A 16,925-nucleotide genomic window follows, 5' to 3' on the forward strand; every position below is an offset into this window, starting at 1 on the left:
ATCTTTCCTGCAACATGGTGCCGTTGAACTGAAGTCTAAACGTGGCCTCACCACCCTAATGTGGCCTGACCAACGTGTTTACACTTTGGTAACCGAAGTTTAATCTCCAGGGCCTACTTCTCAAGTTGTTTAACTGGACCTTCACGATGAATGTTCCTAACATGCTCGAAATGCCAAATTGACTTTAGGCTTCACACTTTACCCACACAAGTGTTTTCACCTGAAAACCACCACTTTCCCAGTAAGTACAACATTTTGCCAGCTTGGATCACGTGCCCAAAACAGACTGTGAGTAGTAGGCGACTGTAAATCATTTCTTTAACGAGGTCTTACATTGATCCCGGCTCCACGTTGGGTCCCCGCATAAAAAACGGCACGCGGATGTCAAACTCGTAGGGCATGGACTTCCCTTTCACGAGGCCAAACTGCCCGATGTGATAGCCATGGTCAGCCGTGTAAATGATGTAGGTGTTCTCCACCTCACCCAATTCAACCAGCATATTAAAGAGCTGAAACATCAATTAAACATCAATTAGGGCGGCACGGTGGCGCAGCGGTAGAGTCGTTGCCTTACAGCGCTTGCAGTGCCAGAGACCCGGGTTCGATCCCGACTACGGGCGCTGTCTGTACGTTCTCCCCGTGACTGCGTGGGTTTTCTCCGAGATCTTCGGTTTCCTCCCCCACTCCAAAGACGTGCAGGTTTGTAGGTTAATTGGCTTGGTAAAAAAATGTAAAATTGTCCCTTGTGTGTGTAGGGGTGACATTAATGATCCGTGTCCAAGTTGTCGAGCTGTGACTTGAAGAGTGACAATGTTAGTGCACATCTGGTGGTGTCGGGACTGCTTTTCTGCTTTCTAATGTGCGGGGATCGCTAGTCAGTGCAGACTCGACGGGCAGAAGGGCCTGTTTCCACACTGTATCTCTAAACTAAATTAAACTAAACACAGTTTTGTTGAAAATAAAAGGTTGAGGTTTATCATTGTCATGTGTTTAGTTTAGTTTAGTTTAGAGATACAGCACGGAAACAGGCCATTCGGCCCACCGAGTCCGCACTAACTAGCGATCCCCGCTCATTAACATTACCCTCACACACTAGGGACCATTTTACATTTCTACCAAGCCAATTAACCTACAAACCTGTACATCTTTGGAATGTGGGAGGAAACCGAAGATCTCGGAGAAAACCCGCGCAGGTCAAGGGGAGGACGTACAAACTCCGTACAGACAAGCACCCCCGTAGTCAGGATCGAACGCGGGTCTCTGGCGCTGTAAGGCAGTAGCTCTACCGCTGCGCCACCGGGCCAAGATACAGTGAAAAGCGTTGTGTTGCGGGCTATCCAAACAGATCAGGTAATACTATTCATAAATATAATCAAGTCAAACCCATTGCAAGAGCAATCAACTTTTAAGTGATTTCAGGGAGTGCCTACTTAGAACAATTGGATCCAAATGTATTGAAAGAGATAGGATGACTTTGAAATCATTTGATGCATGTTTAGACTTTAGAGTTACAGCGTGAAAACAGGCCCATTCGGCCCACCGGGTGACCTAGTAAGAATTTCATTGTTCCTTTTGGTACATATAACAATTAAGTTTATAAGGTCATAAGTGATAGGATCAGAATTTGGCCATTCGGCCCATCAGGTCTACTCCGCCATTGAATCATGGCTGATTTGGTAAGTTTCAATGAGGACCTCCCCCCTCATCCTTCTAAACTCCAGCGAATGCAGGCCCAGTGTCGTCAAACGCTCATCATACGTTAACCCAATCATTCCTGGGATCATTCTTGTAAACCTCTGCTGGACCCTCTCCAACACCAGTACATCCATGCACAAATACAGGGCCCAAAACTGCTCACAATACTCCAAGCGTGGTCTCACAGGCTGACCGATTTGTCATAGACAATAGACAATAGACAATAGGTGCAGGAGTAGGCCATTCAGCCCTTCGAGCCAGCACCGCCATTCAATGCGATCATGGCTGATCACTCTCAATCAGTACCCCGTTCCTGCCTTCTCCCCATACCCCCTCACTCCGCTATCCTTAAGAGCTCTATCCAGCTCTCTCTTGAAAGCATCCAACGAACTGGCCTCCACTGCCTTCTGAGGCAGAGAATTCCACACCTTCACCACTCTCTGACTGAAAAAGTTCTTCCTCATCTCCGTTCTAAATGGCCTACCCCTTATTCTTAAACTGTGGCCCCTTTCTAGGCCATCATACATTGACCCAATCACTCCTGGGATCTTTCTTGTAAACCTCCTCTGGACCCTTTTTGTGCCTTTTGCAACTTTCGGTAACTTTTCATTCCCAAGCTCTGTATTGAACACATTGAATGAACCTTTGTGAACATTTCACTATATGAAAGCACTACCAGTATTTTTTTCTGGCAGTGAAGGTTAACATAAATAATCGCCTCTCAGATTTGTGCATGTTGCCTGACTGACATTATTCATTTTTTCCCCCCAAAATAATCTTTATACAGAATAATGAAATATCTTCAGCACCCTAAGAACAGTGCAAAATCTGTTCTGACATTCTCAACGTTTGTACATTCATGAGTCTTATATTCGGTAGTGTTCATAAACTATCTTTACACAAAGCACCCTTTGCCACTCACGCGACCCTCCCTGGATGAAATACTCTGGGTTTAGCAAATATGAACCTCTGATATCATAAGATCATAAGTGATAAGAGTAGAAATAGGCCATTCGGCCCATCAGGTCTACTCCGCCATTCAATCATGGCTGATCTATCTCTCCCTCCTAACCCCATTCTCCTGCCCTGGACACATGCCTCTTGTATGATTATAATTCCAGCGATTTTGGATCTAACGACGCACCTTTTCAATGGATTCATCGACAGACATCAAGGTCTGTAGTCGCTTCCTCTGTAGCATGTTGGTGAACTCCATGTGGATGGGCTTCATGGCACCAGTGTACCTCATGATCCAATGCTTGTCTGGGTTCGGAGCGTAATTGTAACTCGGCGTGCTGCAAGTGAAATGATCCAAATGTATTAATCACGTCGGCTTTTACTGATGGGACAGACAGGCAAATCGATCTGGAGACACGAGGAACTGCAGACACTAGACTCGTGAACAAAGCACAAAGTGCTGGAGGAACTCGGCGGGTCAGGCAGCATCTGTGGAGGGAACAGGCAAGCATAGCACAATCTGCCAGAGGGACTCAGCGGGTCTGACAGCATCTGACAACAAAACACAATGTGTGTAGTTCAGATATACAGCGTGGAAACAGGCCCTTTCGGCCCACCAGGTCCGTGCCGACCAGTGATCCCCGCACACTAACAACATCCTATACCCACTAGGGACAATTTTTACATTTACCAGGTCAATTAACTTACAAACCTGTATGTCTTTGGAGCATGGGTGGAAACCGAAGATCTCGGAGAAAACCCACACAGGTCACGGGGGGAACGTACAAACTCCGTACAGACAGCGCCCGTAGTCGGGATTGAACCCGGGTCTCTGCTGTATCCACTGTAAAGCAGCAACTCTGCTGCTGCGCCACCGTGCCACACATGTTGGAGAAACATGGGGCAGTGGTTGAGGGGAGAGAATCAGAACTGTATCTGGCAGATGCCTGTTTACTTTGTTTAGTTTAGTTTAGAGATCCAGCAAGGAAACAGGCCTTTCAGCCCACCGAATCTGTGCCTACCATCGATCACCCATTCACACTAGTTCTATGTTATGTATGTATGTATGTATGTATATATATATATATATATATATTCCTTTATTCGTCCCACACCGGGGAAATTTACAGTGTTACAGCAGCAAATTGGATAGCAAGAGATCATTCATTATAAATAAAAGTAAAGACAAGGATAAATTGTCATCAGTTTACTGTGTATTCCTTAACTGTGACTGTTGACTCGTCTGCTGGGAGCAGTGCTGGTTGTGCAGTCTCACAGCAGCGGGATGGAAGGACCTCCTATATCTCTCCTTCACGTACTTTCCACTTTCTCATCCACTCCCTGCACACTTGGGGGGCAATTTACAGAGGCCAATCAACCTGCAAACCCACACGTCTTCGGGAAGTGGGCGGAATGTATTCAAGAGAGAGCTGGATAGAGCTCTTAAGGATAGCGGAGTCAGGGGGTATGGGGAGAAGGCAGGAACGGGGTACTGATTGAGAATGATCAGCCATGATCACATTGAATGGTGGTGCTGCCTCGAAGGGCCGAATGGCCTCCTCCTGCACCTATTGTCTATTGTCTATTGTCTATTGAAACCAGAGCAGCCGGAGGAAACCCTCGTGGTTGCAGGGAGAATGTGCAAACTCCACATGGACTGCACCCGAGGACAGAATCCAACTTGGGTCTCTGCTGCTGTGAGGCAGTGGCTCTACCAGCCGCGCCACTGTGCCCCCAACTCCATTGAAGTTTATAGCTACGCCCTCTAGTGTTGGAATGCTTCCACCCTGAGCAAAAGGTTCTGACTGTCTACCCTATCTATGTGTCTCGTAATTATAGATACTTCTGTCAGGTGTCCCTTGGTCCTACCGTTCCTGAGAAAAGAAGTCTCTCCAACCTCTCCCTGCTGCTGCAACCCTCTAATCCAGGCAGCACCCTGGTAAACCTCTCCACCCTCTCCAAAGCCTCGACATCTTCCTTGTAGTGAGGCTACAGGCCAGAACTGCAGACAATACACCAAAAGCTGCCTCGCCAAAGTCCTACAGATCTGCATCATGATGTTGGGGTGCGTTCAGTGAGGGAGATGTGGGAGGGCATTGCATTAGAGGACGGAACCAGGACTATAATCTGACAAAGTCCCTTTCTTCAGCTATGGCTTCCACGACACTCTGCACTATCTTGCAACGTTTACAGTTTGCCATGACACCTAATTTAGTGCCTTCAGAAAACGTGTGCCTTTGCCAAAATCACTTATATAAATAGAAAATAACAGATGTCCCAGCTTAGAACCTTATGGGACATCACAACTCACATTCTGCCAACTGAAAAACATTAACTTGCTCCTGGTGACAAGGAACTGCAGATACTCCTTTACCAAAAAGGACGCGAGGTGCTGGAGTAACCCAGCGGGTCAGGCAGCATCTGTGGAGAACATGGATAGGTGACGTTTCACAGAGTGCTGGAGTAACTCAGCGGGTCAGGCAGCATCTCTGGAGAACATGGATAGGTGACGTTTCACAGAGTGCTGGAGTAACTCAGCGGGTCAGGCAGCATCTCTGGAGAACATGGAAGGCAAATTAACCTCCTTACTGCCTCACTTACACCTTGCGGGTGGAGTTCACCGCGGGTCATAAATTTACCGGTGATTTTGTCGGGTTTTTTTTAGTTGATCTCTTTAGATTTATTGCACTTTCCTGCAGTCAATTTTCTCACAGTTGTGACAGGTGGAAATAGTATTGGGTGCATGGAGAGGTAGCAAAGGTGGAACTTAGACAGCTTCAGACAGAAGCTCAAATTTGATAAAGAATAGATTTACAAGATGTAGAGACAAGAACTGCATGGGGCAGCACGATGGCTCAATAGACAATAGACAATAGGTGCAGGAGTAGGCCATTCGGCCCTTCGAGCCAGCACCGCCATTCAATGTGATCATGGCTGATCATTCACAATCAGTACCCCGTTCCTGCCTTCTTCCCATACCCCCTGACTCCGCTATCCTTAAGAGCTCTATCTAGAGAGCTCAGCGGTAGAGCTACTGCCTTACAGCGGCAGAGACCCAGGTTTGATCCTGACTACGGATGCCGTCTGTACAGAGATTGTACGTTCTCCGAGTGACCTGTGTGGGTTTTCTCCAAGATCTGTGGTTTCCTCCCACACTCCAAAGGCGTACAGGTTTGTAGGTTAATTGGCTTGGTGTAAACGTAAAATTTTCCCCAGTGTGTGTAGGATAGTGTTAATGTGCGGGGATCGCTGGTCGGTGCAGACTCGGTGGGCCGAAGGGCCTGTTTCCGCGCTGTATCTCTAAACTCTAAAGATGTAGACACTAGAACTGCAGATGCTGGAATCTTGAGCAAAACACAAAGTGCTGGAATAACTCCACGGATTAGGCAGCATCTGCGTGGGAAAAGGGCAGGCGATATTTCAGGCTCTTACCCTTCTTCAGATTTAGAAGGATAGTTAGAAGGTTTATTATCATTATGTGTACCAAGGTACAATGAAAAGCTTTGTGTTACAGGCTATCCGGCCAATTAGTTAATACTATGTGTCAGAACGTTTAAGTCAAACTCATGTACAATAGGTAGAGCAAAGAGGAAGATACAGAGTTTGGAATTTGGTTCTCAGCATTGTAAGACACCAGTTCCATAGACAAAGTCCAATGTCCGCAATGGGGTATACACTGCAAATGGCTCGATTGTAATCGTGTATTGTCTTTCTGCTAACTGGATAGCACTCCCTGCCTTAAAAATATCCACTGACTTGGCCTCCACAGCCCTCTGTGGCAATGAGTTCCACAGATTGACTAAAGAAGTTCCTCCTCACTTACTTTCTAAAAGAACGCCCTTTAATTCTGAGGCTATGACCTCTGGTCCTAGACTCTCCCACCAGTGGAAACATCCCTTCCACGTCCACTCTATCTATGTATTTTATTATTCTGTGAGTTTCAATGAGGTCCCTCAAGTTCCTCCTCATCTTCCTAAAGGAAAGTCCTTTTATTCTTCTGAGGCTAAAACCTCTGGCTCTAGACTCTCCCACAAGTGGAACCATCCTCTCCACATCGACTGCATCCAAGCCTTTCATTGTTCGGTAAGTTTCAATGAGGTCCTCCCCTCATCCTTCTAAACGCCAGTGAGTCGAACGCTCATCAGATGTCATAAGTGAATCAGCCAGAACCCAAGCTGTAGAATCCCCATTCAGAACCCTGATAACAGAGAGGAAGGAGAGGAAGCTAAAAATAAGAGATAAAAACGTACAGAAAGTTGCTAATAATGCAACAGGTAATGAAATATCTGTTGACATTGATAAAGAGAAATAGATATTGATACGGCTATGTTGTAAAGTAGTGAGAGACAGATTCTATTTGTCTCTAGTTAGAGAACTACATTGTTCTGGTGATTGATATTTATGAGAGTATATATTTGTGAAACATTGAACGATTGATGAAGAAATAACCTGTCTCGGTGATGGAATATTTGGAATACTACAGGAGCACAAATCGTTAAAAGCCTCATCTATTTGACAGCTTATTGAAAATTAACTCAGGTTTCTGACACACAATAAGGCAACATCAATTCTTGTCTTTGGAATACCCAAATATATTAATAAATCTATTCTCCAAAGCAGAAATTACATCAAGGTTACTACAACAACAACTAAATAGGGAAGTAAACAACAGAAATTACAAGGACATTCAAAGTGAGAATAGTAAGTTTGTCTCTCAATTTTTCTCCATCCAATGTCAATGGAAGATTATTTCAGCATAGAAACCCTTCAAACTTTACTGATGATTTAATAAGAACCATCACTAGACTTCCCCGCATATCCATTCACCAGACTATTCACTGGATGTATTCAAGAGAGAGTTAGATTTAGCTCTTCGGGCTAACGGAATCAAGGGATATGGGGAGAAAGCAGGAACTGGGTACGGATTCTGGATGTTCAGCCATGATCATGTTGAATGGCGGTGCAGGCTCAAAGGGCCGAATGGCCTACTCCTGCACCTACTTTCTATGTTTCTATGTTTCCAGTTAAAAATCAACTCATATTGTTATAATCTCTGTTACTCTCGAACATTATAATTAAAACACATTGATAATAACGCCCTTAAAATTCTCAACTAACTCAGAATCATTAACTATTACCTATTATTCCAAATGTTCAAAATCTTGGGAAGGTAAAACATAGAATATAGAACAGTACAGAAGATAGACACAAAATGCTGGAGTATCTCAGTGGGACAGGCAGCATCTCTGGATAGAAGGAATGGGTGACGTTTCGAGTCGTGACCCTTCTTCAGTCTGAAGAAGGGTCTCGACCCGAAACGTCACCCATTCCTTCTTCAGTCTGAAGAAAAGTCTCGACCCGATATGTCACCCATTCGTTCTTCAGTCTGAAGAAGGGTCTCGACCCGATACGTCACCCATTCGTTCTTCAGTCTGAAGAAGGGTCTCGACCCGAAACGTCACCCATTCCTTCTATCCAGAGATGCTGCCTGTCCTGCTGAATTACTCCAGCATTTTATGTCTACCTTCAGTTTAAACCAGCATCTGCAGTTCCTTCCTGCGTAGAACAGTACATCACAGGAAAAGGCCCTTCGGCCCACAATGTCTGTGCAAACCCAATGCCAAGATCAACTCTTATCGGCCTGCACCTAATCTGTGTCCCTCCATTCCCTGCATATCCATGCGCCTATCCAAAAGTCTCCTCAATGCCCCTTTCATATGTGACACCGCCACTACCTGAGGCAACATGTTGCAAGCACTCTCTGTGTAAAAGGAAGAATCATTTCCTTGTTTTAAAATTTTCAGCGATCATTGCAGTTCGTATATTTTTGGGTTTAATCCCTTCAAGCTAATTACATTTTCATGCTGTCATTTTACTTGTGCTCTTTGCCTTTGTCTTAACTTGCCTGAATTTAGTTGTAGGAAGTTTGAAATTGCCGAAGGAAATGGGATATCATTTAAATGACAGTTGTGTCTGACATTTAGCAGCTGTACAGTAGCTGTCAAGGTGTTCTTTGATATATTGGCCAAATCAAAAATGTTGCATGCTTCAATTTTATTTTCAGTTTTCATTGTTTTGAACAACGATTTTCAGTATAACTGCATATTTGAACAACATGCCTTAGATGTATCTATGATGCTAATTTACAGAGCATTGCGTGCTGCTGTCTTTATTTTAGTTTGGAGATTTCTGCATGGAAAGAGGCCCTTCGGCCCACCGAGTCCACACGACCATCGATCGCCCGTTCACACTAGTTCTATGATATCCCACTTACTCGTCCACTCCCTGCACATTAGGGGCAATTTACAGCGGGCCGATTCACCTACAAACCCGCACGTCTTTTGGGATGTGGGAGGAAACTGGAGCACCCAGAGGAAACCCACACCTTCACAAGGAGAACGTGCAAACTCCGCACAGATGGCACCTGAGGGTCAGAATCGAACCCGGGTCTCTGTGGTGCTGTGAGGCAGCAGCTCTACCCGCTGCACCACTGTGTCACACAGGATGGTGAGGCCACATGTCACAAATTTAAGTCATTAAAGCTTCCTCTCCCACCTCTTGTGATGGTCGGATAATACTGAAGTCCCTAAGTATGATTGGCATTAGACTTGAGATTAGTGTGAACGAGTCTGTTACAGAGGGAAAGGTGGGGTTGTCTATCAGGTGACAATTTGTTTCTGGTTTTAGGTACTACACTTGCCAACTTCATGACAGCTGTCAGTTGATATAATCCTATGCTTGTTACCGGCTTCTTGACAAGATCATTTTGTGTCACACAGTCTCAGCTCAAGTCTCTTTGTTCTCACTATTTTGGGTGTGAGAGGAAACCGGAGCACCTGGAGAAAGCCCACCCGGCCACTGGGAGAATGTACAAACTTAACACGGACATCGCCCAAGGTCGGGATTGAACCCGGGCCTCTGGCGCGGTGAGGCAGCAGCTCCAGCCACTGCACCACCGTGCCACACGTCCCACACTCCAGAGACGCTTAGGTTTGGAGGTTAATATGACTCCTGTCAATGGTAAATTGTCCCTTGTGTGTTAGTGTACAGGGATCGCTGGTTGGCGTGGACTCAGTGGGCTGAAGGGCCAATTTCCCTGCTGTATATCTCAAAACTAAACCAAACTAAACAAATGCATGTCTGAGTTTAATCTTCCTACTTATATCTGTCATCCACAGGAAGTCTGAATGGCAGCTGTATCAGCTTAATTACACTGAATGTTTCAAATGAAGAGAAGGGGCAAGTGAGAATGTATAAATGATCAGAATTAATTCCAAATTGGCGCTGAGACGGATGAGGCACGTCTCAATGGTAGATCTAACACTGGCACAGATTGAAACAAATGGATGGTTGCCAGTATAAATTGCATCTTGCTACCACCTGCCACTTGCCTCATCTCCTCAGCAGGTAGAATGTTCAACAAATCTGTGCTCCTGTATAAACTACATCTACCGTGCTCACACACGTAATGAATGTGCTTTCATTTAAGTTTCATTCGTGCAGCGGAAGAGTTTCATGGTGCAGCGGTAGAGTTGCTGCCTTGCAGCGCCAGAGACCCAGGTTCAATCCTGATTAGGGCTACTGTCTGTACACAGTATGTACGCTCTCCCTGTGACCACGTGGGTTTTCTCCCAGTGCTCTGGTTTCGTCCCTCCCTCCAAAGCCGTACAGGTTTGTAGGTTAATTTGGCTTCTGTAAATTGTGAACTGCCCCTTGTGTGTCGGAGGGTATCAGTGTGCGGGGATCGCTGGTCGGCGCAGACTCAGTGGGCTGAAGGGCCTGTTTTCGAGGTGTATCTCTAAACTAAACTAAATTAACCCAAACCTGAAACTTGGCATATCCATGTCCTCCAGGGACGCTGCCTGACCCGCTGAGTTACTCCAGCACTTTGTGTCTATCAGCATTTATAGTTCATTGTTTCTTCAGGTTTAGCATTTTATCTGCATGGTTTTCATTAATGTACTGTATCAAGGTCTTATGGATGATAAAAATGACAGAATAATCACAAAATATAGTGCTGATTTTAACACTGCATTATGACCCACACTGTTGGAATCTTTATATAATCCACTTGATATCTGTCAGTACCGAACTATGTCTTTTGCCTTTTACTGAATGCGTGCTTTTCTTTAACATACTTTTTTTTACAAGTTTAACTAAAATGTCTATCAGTGCAGACATTTCAAAGGTTTTCAGACACTGAGAACAAAGAGACTCGCTCGAGCTGAGACTGTGTGACATAGAACGATTTCTTCAAGAAGCTGCTGACAGGTAAAGGTCTATGTCAGCTGACAGCTGTCATGAAGTTGGCAAGGGCAGTACCTAAAACCAGCAGCAAAATGCCGTCTGATAGACAACCCCACCTTTCACTCTGTAACAGTAAGTGGCGGCGCAGCGGTAGAGTAGCTGCCTTACAGCGCCAGAGACCCGGGTTCCATCCTGACTATGGGTGTTGTCTGTATGGAGTTTGTACGTTCTCCCCGTGACCTGCGTGGGTTTTCTCCGGGGTCTCCAGTTTTCTCCCATACTCCAAAGACGTACAGATTCGTTGGTTAATTGGCTTGTTAAAATTGTAAATTGTTCCTAGTGTGTGGGATAGTGCTAGTGTACAGGGTGATCGCTGGCTGGCATGGACTTGGTGGGCTGAAGGGGCCTATTTCCATGCTGTATCTCTAAACTAAACTAAACCCGGGTTTGATCCTGACCGAGGGTACTGCCTGTACGATGTTTGTATGTTCTCCCTGTGACCACAATATCTGTGCCGAACGTGATGCCAAGATAACCCTCCATTCCCTTCCTATCCGCCTGTCCATCTAATGTCTTCTTCAAGGCCTATATCGTATCTGCCTCCACCATCACCACCCGGTCGGTCACGGTGGCGCAGAGGTAGAGTTGCTGCCTTTCAGCGAATGCAGCGCCGGAGACCCGGGTTCGATTCTGACTACGGGTGCTTGTCTGTACGGAGTTTGTACGTTCTCCCCCTGACCTGCGTGGGTATTTCACCGGGATCTTCGCCTTCCGCCCACACTCCAATGACGTGCAGGTTTGTAGGTTAATTGGCTTGGTAAATGTAAAACATTGTCCCGAGTGGGTGTAGGAGAGTGTTAATGTGCGGGGATCGCTGGTCGGCGCGGACCCGGTGGGCCGAAGGGCCTGTTTCCATGCAGTATCTCTAAGCTAAACTAAACTAAACCACCCCTGGCAGCGCGTTCCAGGCACCCAAAACTCAGTGTAGGAAAACGTTGCCTCTCAGCTTGAGGCTAGAGCCTCTGGTCTTTAACATTCCCATTGAGGGGATAAGGTTGTGATGCCCATTCTACCGTTACCCCTCATATTGATCATTGCATAAAAGTAGTGTAAGAAAATAAGTGCAGATGCTGGTACAAATCGAAGGTATTTATTTCACAAAATGCTGGAGTAACTCAGCAGGTCAGGCAGCATCTCAGGAGAGAAGGAATGGGTGACGTTTCAGTCTGAAGAAGGGTCTCGACCCGAAACGTCAACCATTCCTTCTCTCCCGAGATGCTGCCTGACCTGCTGAGTTACTCCAGCATTTTGTGAAATAAATAGGTTTTCCGTGCAGAGTGTTACGTTTCCATCGCTTGTGTTCACGTTAAACATTAGCATCTGGTATTAGTTTCTGGTTGGGCAGTTGTAATTGTTAACATGCGCCACGCGTAGACTGTGCCCAGATGTTCATTATGAGCTTCTCTGCGGACGAGGTTCCACTTAAAAGTAATTTGTTGGCCTTGCTGGGGACTGACTGAATCCGCCAGTTGCCGCGGCAACCTTGGCACTCCGTACAACATGTTCTGCTCTTCCTTCAATGCTGCCAGTTGCTGCCTCCTCCTTCCTTCCCCTTGCTCAAAGAACTCGTGTCCCTCCTGATGGGTCTGTCCAACACCCACTGACAGTAGACACAGAATGCTGGAGTATCTCAGCAGGACAGGCAGCATCGCTGGAGAGTAGGAATGGTTGACGTTTCGGGTCGACACCCTTCTTCAGACCCACTATTGGGCTTATCCTGTGCTATGCTCAGCAGGCACCACCATCCTTACACCCTCGGTCGGAGAGTATCTTGAGGAGGCGGCACGGTGGCGCAGCGGTGGAGTTGCTGCCTTACAGCGCCAGACACCCGGGTTCGATCCTGACCACGGGCGCTGTCTGTACGGAGTTTGCAACGTTCTCCCTGAGACTGCCTGGGATTCCTCCGGGTGCTCCGGTTTCCTCCCACACTCCAAAGACGTGCAGGTTTGTGGGTTAATTGGCTTCGGTAAGGATTGCAAGTTGTCCCTAGTGTGCAGGATAGTGCATGGGGGAGATGGCTGGTCGGCGTGGACTCGGTGGGCCGAAGGGCCTGTTTCCACGCTGAAGTCTAAAGCAGACAGGAGATACCTTCCACCTGCCAGGCTATGTCCTGACCCCCCACCTTTCTTCCAGCTTTCTTCCCCCTACTGCAATCAGTCTGAAGAAGGAACCCAACCTGTTATGTCACCTGTCCACTCCGTCCTCAGATGCTGCCTGACCTGCTGAGTAACTCCAGCACCCTGTCTTTCGTTGAGGACCTTAAACACATCTTTCAAGTCACGAGTTTGGCTCCTGAAGTAGTGTTTTGATGACTAGCAACTCACTAGGGTAGGAGCCAGCTTTGCTTTGCACTTGTCAGCTGTTCAGTCAGCTTCAAGGATTCAATGGACAGACGATGGAAATATAATGCAGGATGCTTTTTTAAGTAGTTGATTACCCCTAAAGTTCACTGACTTTATTCCCCCTAACTCTTTTACCCCTAACCTTCTGCACACATATTATTTCTCAACTCTTACAAATGATATTAGAGTTATGGAGTGATAGAGTCACACAGCACAGAAACAAGCTCTTTAGACCACCCCTGGCTAATTCAGCAATATTTTAATAGTGAATATGATCCTTGCTGGTCCGTACGGCTTAGCTGTGTGACAAAACTCACGCCCCATATATATTATGATCGAGAATCGTGAAGCTGATAAAATGTAAATTTATATTAGGCTGCATGCCGTTGGGGCGGCAATGTGGCGCAGTGGTAGACTTGCTGCCTTGCAGTGCTTACACTGCCAGAGACCCGGGTTCGAGCCCGACTACGGGTGCTGTCTGTACGGAGTTTGTACGTTCTCCCCGTAACCTACCCGGGGTTTTCTCCGAGATCTTTGGTTTCCTCCCACACTCCAAAGATGTACAGGTATGTCGGGTTAATTGGCTTGGTACAAGTGTAAATTGTCCCCAGTGCGTGCAGGATAGTGTTAGCGTGTGGGGATCTCTGGTCGGTGGGTCGAAGGGGCCTGTTTCCGCGCTGTGCCTCTAAACTAAAATAAACTATGTAATGGACCGTTGGTAAGTCAGATGAAGGATTAAATGAGAAAATGGCTGTCAACAACAACACCTCAATAGCTACGAGACTGTGCTAACAGTAATACTCACATGTGCTGGGAGGCGTTTGGAAAGAGGTGGGAGAATTTTGGGGCTGAGTCCTCTGGTCCATGAGGTGCAGCGTGACTGAGTAGCATCATGACCGGGCGGTGTGGATAAACCTTCTTCGATAACTTAAAATAATTGATGCTGTCATTTGTTATCAAGTCCGTTAGGTAATCCTACGAAACAGAAATATAAAGCGTTGAATGTTATATAGATTCATAGAGTCATAGAATTTGAATATAACTTTATTATTATTCAAAACTATACAGCAGACGAGTGCATATTTGAACGAAATTCCGTTGCATCTGGCTCTCACAATGTAACACCAAATAATAAAAATGGATTAAAAAATAAATGATATTAGAGTTGATACAGCTTGGAAACATGCCGTTGTGACACAGTGTGGAAACATGCCATTCGGCCCAACTTGCCCACACCGGCCAACATGTCCCAGCTACACGAGTCCCACCGGCCCACATTTGGTCCATATTCCCTCCAAACCTGTCCTATCCATGTACTCGACTAACTGATTCTTAAACGTTGGGATAGTCCCTACCTCAACTACCTCCTCTGGCAGCTCAAAGGTATTTATTTACAAAGTGCTGAAGTAACTCAGCAGGTCAGGCAGCATCTCAGGAGAGAAGGAATGGGTGACGTTTCAGGTCGAGACCCTTCTTCAGGCTGATGTCAGGGGGGCGGGACAAAGGAAGGATATGGCAGCTCGCTCCATACACCCACCACCCTTTGTGTGAAAAAGTCACCCCTCAGATTCCTATTGAATCTTTTCCCCGTTCACCTTAAACCTGTGTCCTGTGGTCCTCGATTCTCCATAATCTGTGCAATATTTCAAAATAGTCGTTTTATTAAAAAGGTGTACAGTGACAAGTTTATCAGAATTGCAGCTGTTCATTGCAATATGTTATTTTCAAAAATCTTCACAGAATTAGAAAAAACTAAATTGTTGTGTCAGCACTGTTGAACGATGAGTTATCTGCATTCTTATATTAATAAATTAAGATGAGGATGAATTTCTTTAGCCTGAGGGTGGTGAGTCTGTGGAATTCATTGCCTCAGACCATGGTGGAGGCTAGGTTAATGGGTGTTTGTAAAGTGTGTAAGATCATGAGAGAAAGAGATCGGGAGAATTCACAGAGTCTTTTACCTAGAGGAGGGGAATCAAAAATCAGAGGACAAAGGTTTAAGGGGGAGGGGGGTTGGAAAGGGGACCGCCGTGGGGGAGGGGAGACTGCCGTGGGGGGGGGGGGGCACTGTGGGGGGAAGGGGGAAGAACAATGGAGTAGGGGGAGGGGAATTTGAAACTGTAAGCGCCCTTTATGGGTGACTATTTGCACACCCGGTAGGCAAGCAAAGAATTTCACGGTGACTTTTTTTGTCAGCTGCGACAATAAAGTATTCAATCAATCTGCATTTGCAGACACAGGTGGCGGCCTCCTTCAATGGCAGTATGCTCGCTCTCAGTTACTTCTCTTCACAAATGCAGGGGCAACGTTAGGCTGCAGTAACCCGAACGCCCAGGAACGAGGAAGGCTGCAGTAAGTGGCAGAAGTTGCCAGGCCCATCAAGGGAACTGACCTCCCCCACCATCGAAGGGATCTACAGGGGACACGGCCTCAAAGAGGCAGCTAATGTTATCAAAGACCCATCCAACTTGGCCACGCTCTCATCCCGTTGCTAGCTACCATTGAGAAGGTGGGTCAGAAGCCTGAAAACTGTAAACTCCAGGTTAAGGAACAGCTCCTTCCAATCACCTCTTCAACACTGCACAACACCAGGCCCCACCCCGCCTCAGTAACTATGACCTACCATGGACATTGTTTAGGTTGCACTATGTACTGTATTCTGGTCTGGTTACCTAGGATCACTGATAATTTAGTTCTTAGTTTATAGTTTTAGTTTAGAGACACAGCGCACACACTTAACACCATCCTACACACTAGGGACAATTTACCATTTTACCCAATGCCAATTGAACCCACAATCCTGGACGTCTTTGGAGTGTGGGAGGAAACCGGAGCAAAACCCGGAGAAAACTCACGCAGGTCACAGGGAGAACGTGCAAACTCCGTACAGACAGCACCCGTAGTCAGGGTCGAACCCGGGTCTCCGGCGCTGTAAAGCAGCAACACCACCGTGTATTACTGTATTTTTGATTTTTATATATTTATTTATGCACCATTTTGTTAATGGGCCTGCAAACCTGCAGCAAGTAGGAATTTCATTGGCGGTATGTACGACATTTAATCACACTTGACTCATGAAATCAAATGGAAAAAAAAGATCAGTAGAACTGAACAGTTTAATCCATTAATGCCTTTATACACATCATCTAATTGCTAACCTTTCAGATTTTTCTTTATACTAATAGCTAATGTGAATTGAAAGCTTTGCCGAGTGCATGCTTCATCCTCGACTCAGCCTGAATAGAATAGACAATAGGTGCAGGAGTAGGCCATTCAGCCCTTCGAGCCAGCACCGCCATTCAATGCGATCATGGCTGATCACTCTCAATCAGTACCCCGTTCCTGCCTTCTCCCCATACCCCCTGACTCCGCTATCCTTAAGAGCTCTATCCAGCTCTCTCTTGAAAGCATCCAACGAACTGGCCTCCACTGCCTTCTGAGGCAGAGAATTCCACACCTTCACCACTCTCTGACTGAAAAAGTTCTTCCTCATCTCCGTTCTAAATGGCCTACCCCTTATTCTTAAACTGTGGCCCCTTGTTCTGGACTCCCCCAACATTGGGAACATGTTTCCTGCCTCTAATGTGTCCAATCCCCTAATTATCTTATATGTTTCAATAAGAT

The 16,925-nt window shown here is 46.2% G+C and overlaps 1 protein-coding gene across 1 annotated transcript in view; it reads right to left on the reverse strand.

The window, feature by feature from the left end:
• Positions 1 to 16,925, reverse strand: part of LOC144604533 (extracellular sulfatase Sulf-2-like) — a 244,641-nt gene that overhangs the window by 39,696 nt on the left and 188,020 nt on the right. Inside the window, exons 7-9 of the mRNA XM_078419046.1 lie at positions 14,107 to 14,276; positions 2,840 to 2,990; positions 334 to 509 (exon numbers count right to left, since the gene is read on the reverse strand). Of these exons, the coding sequence (XP_078275172.1) occupies positions 334 to 509; positions 2,840 to 2,990; positions 14,107 to 14,276 (497 nt within the window). The remainder of the gene's footprint in view (positions 1 to 333; positions 510 to 2,839; positions 2,991 to 14,106; positions 14,277 to 16,925) is intronic.

The sequence above is a fragment of the Rhinoraja longicauda genome, chromosome 22, assembly GCF_053455715.1.
Source record: "Rhinoraja longicauda isolate Sanriku21f chromosome 22, sRhiLon1.1, whole genome shotgun sequence".
In the NCBI taxonomy this organism is placed as follows: Eukaryota; Metazoa; Chordata; class Chondrichthyes; order Rajiformes; family Arhynchobatidae; genus Rhinoraja; species Rhinoraja longicauda.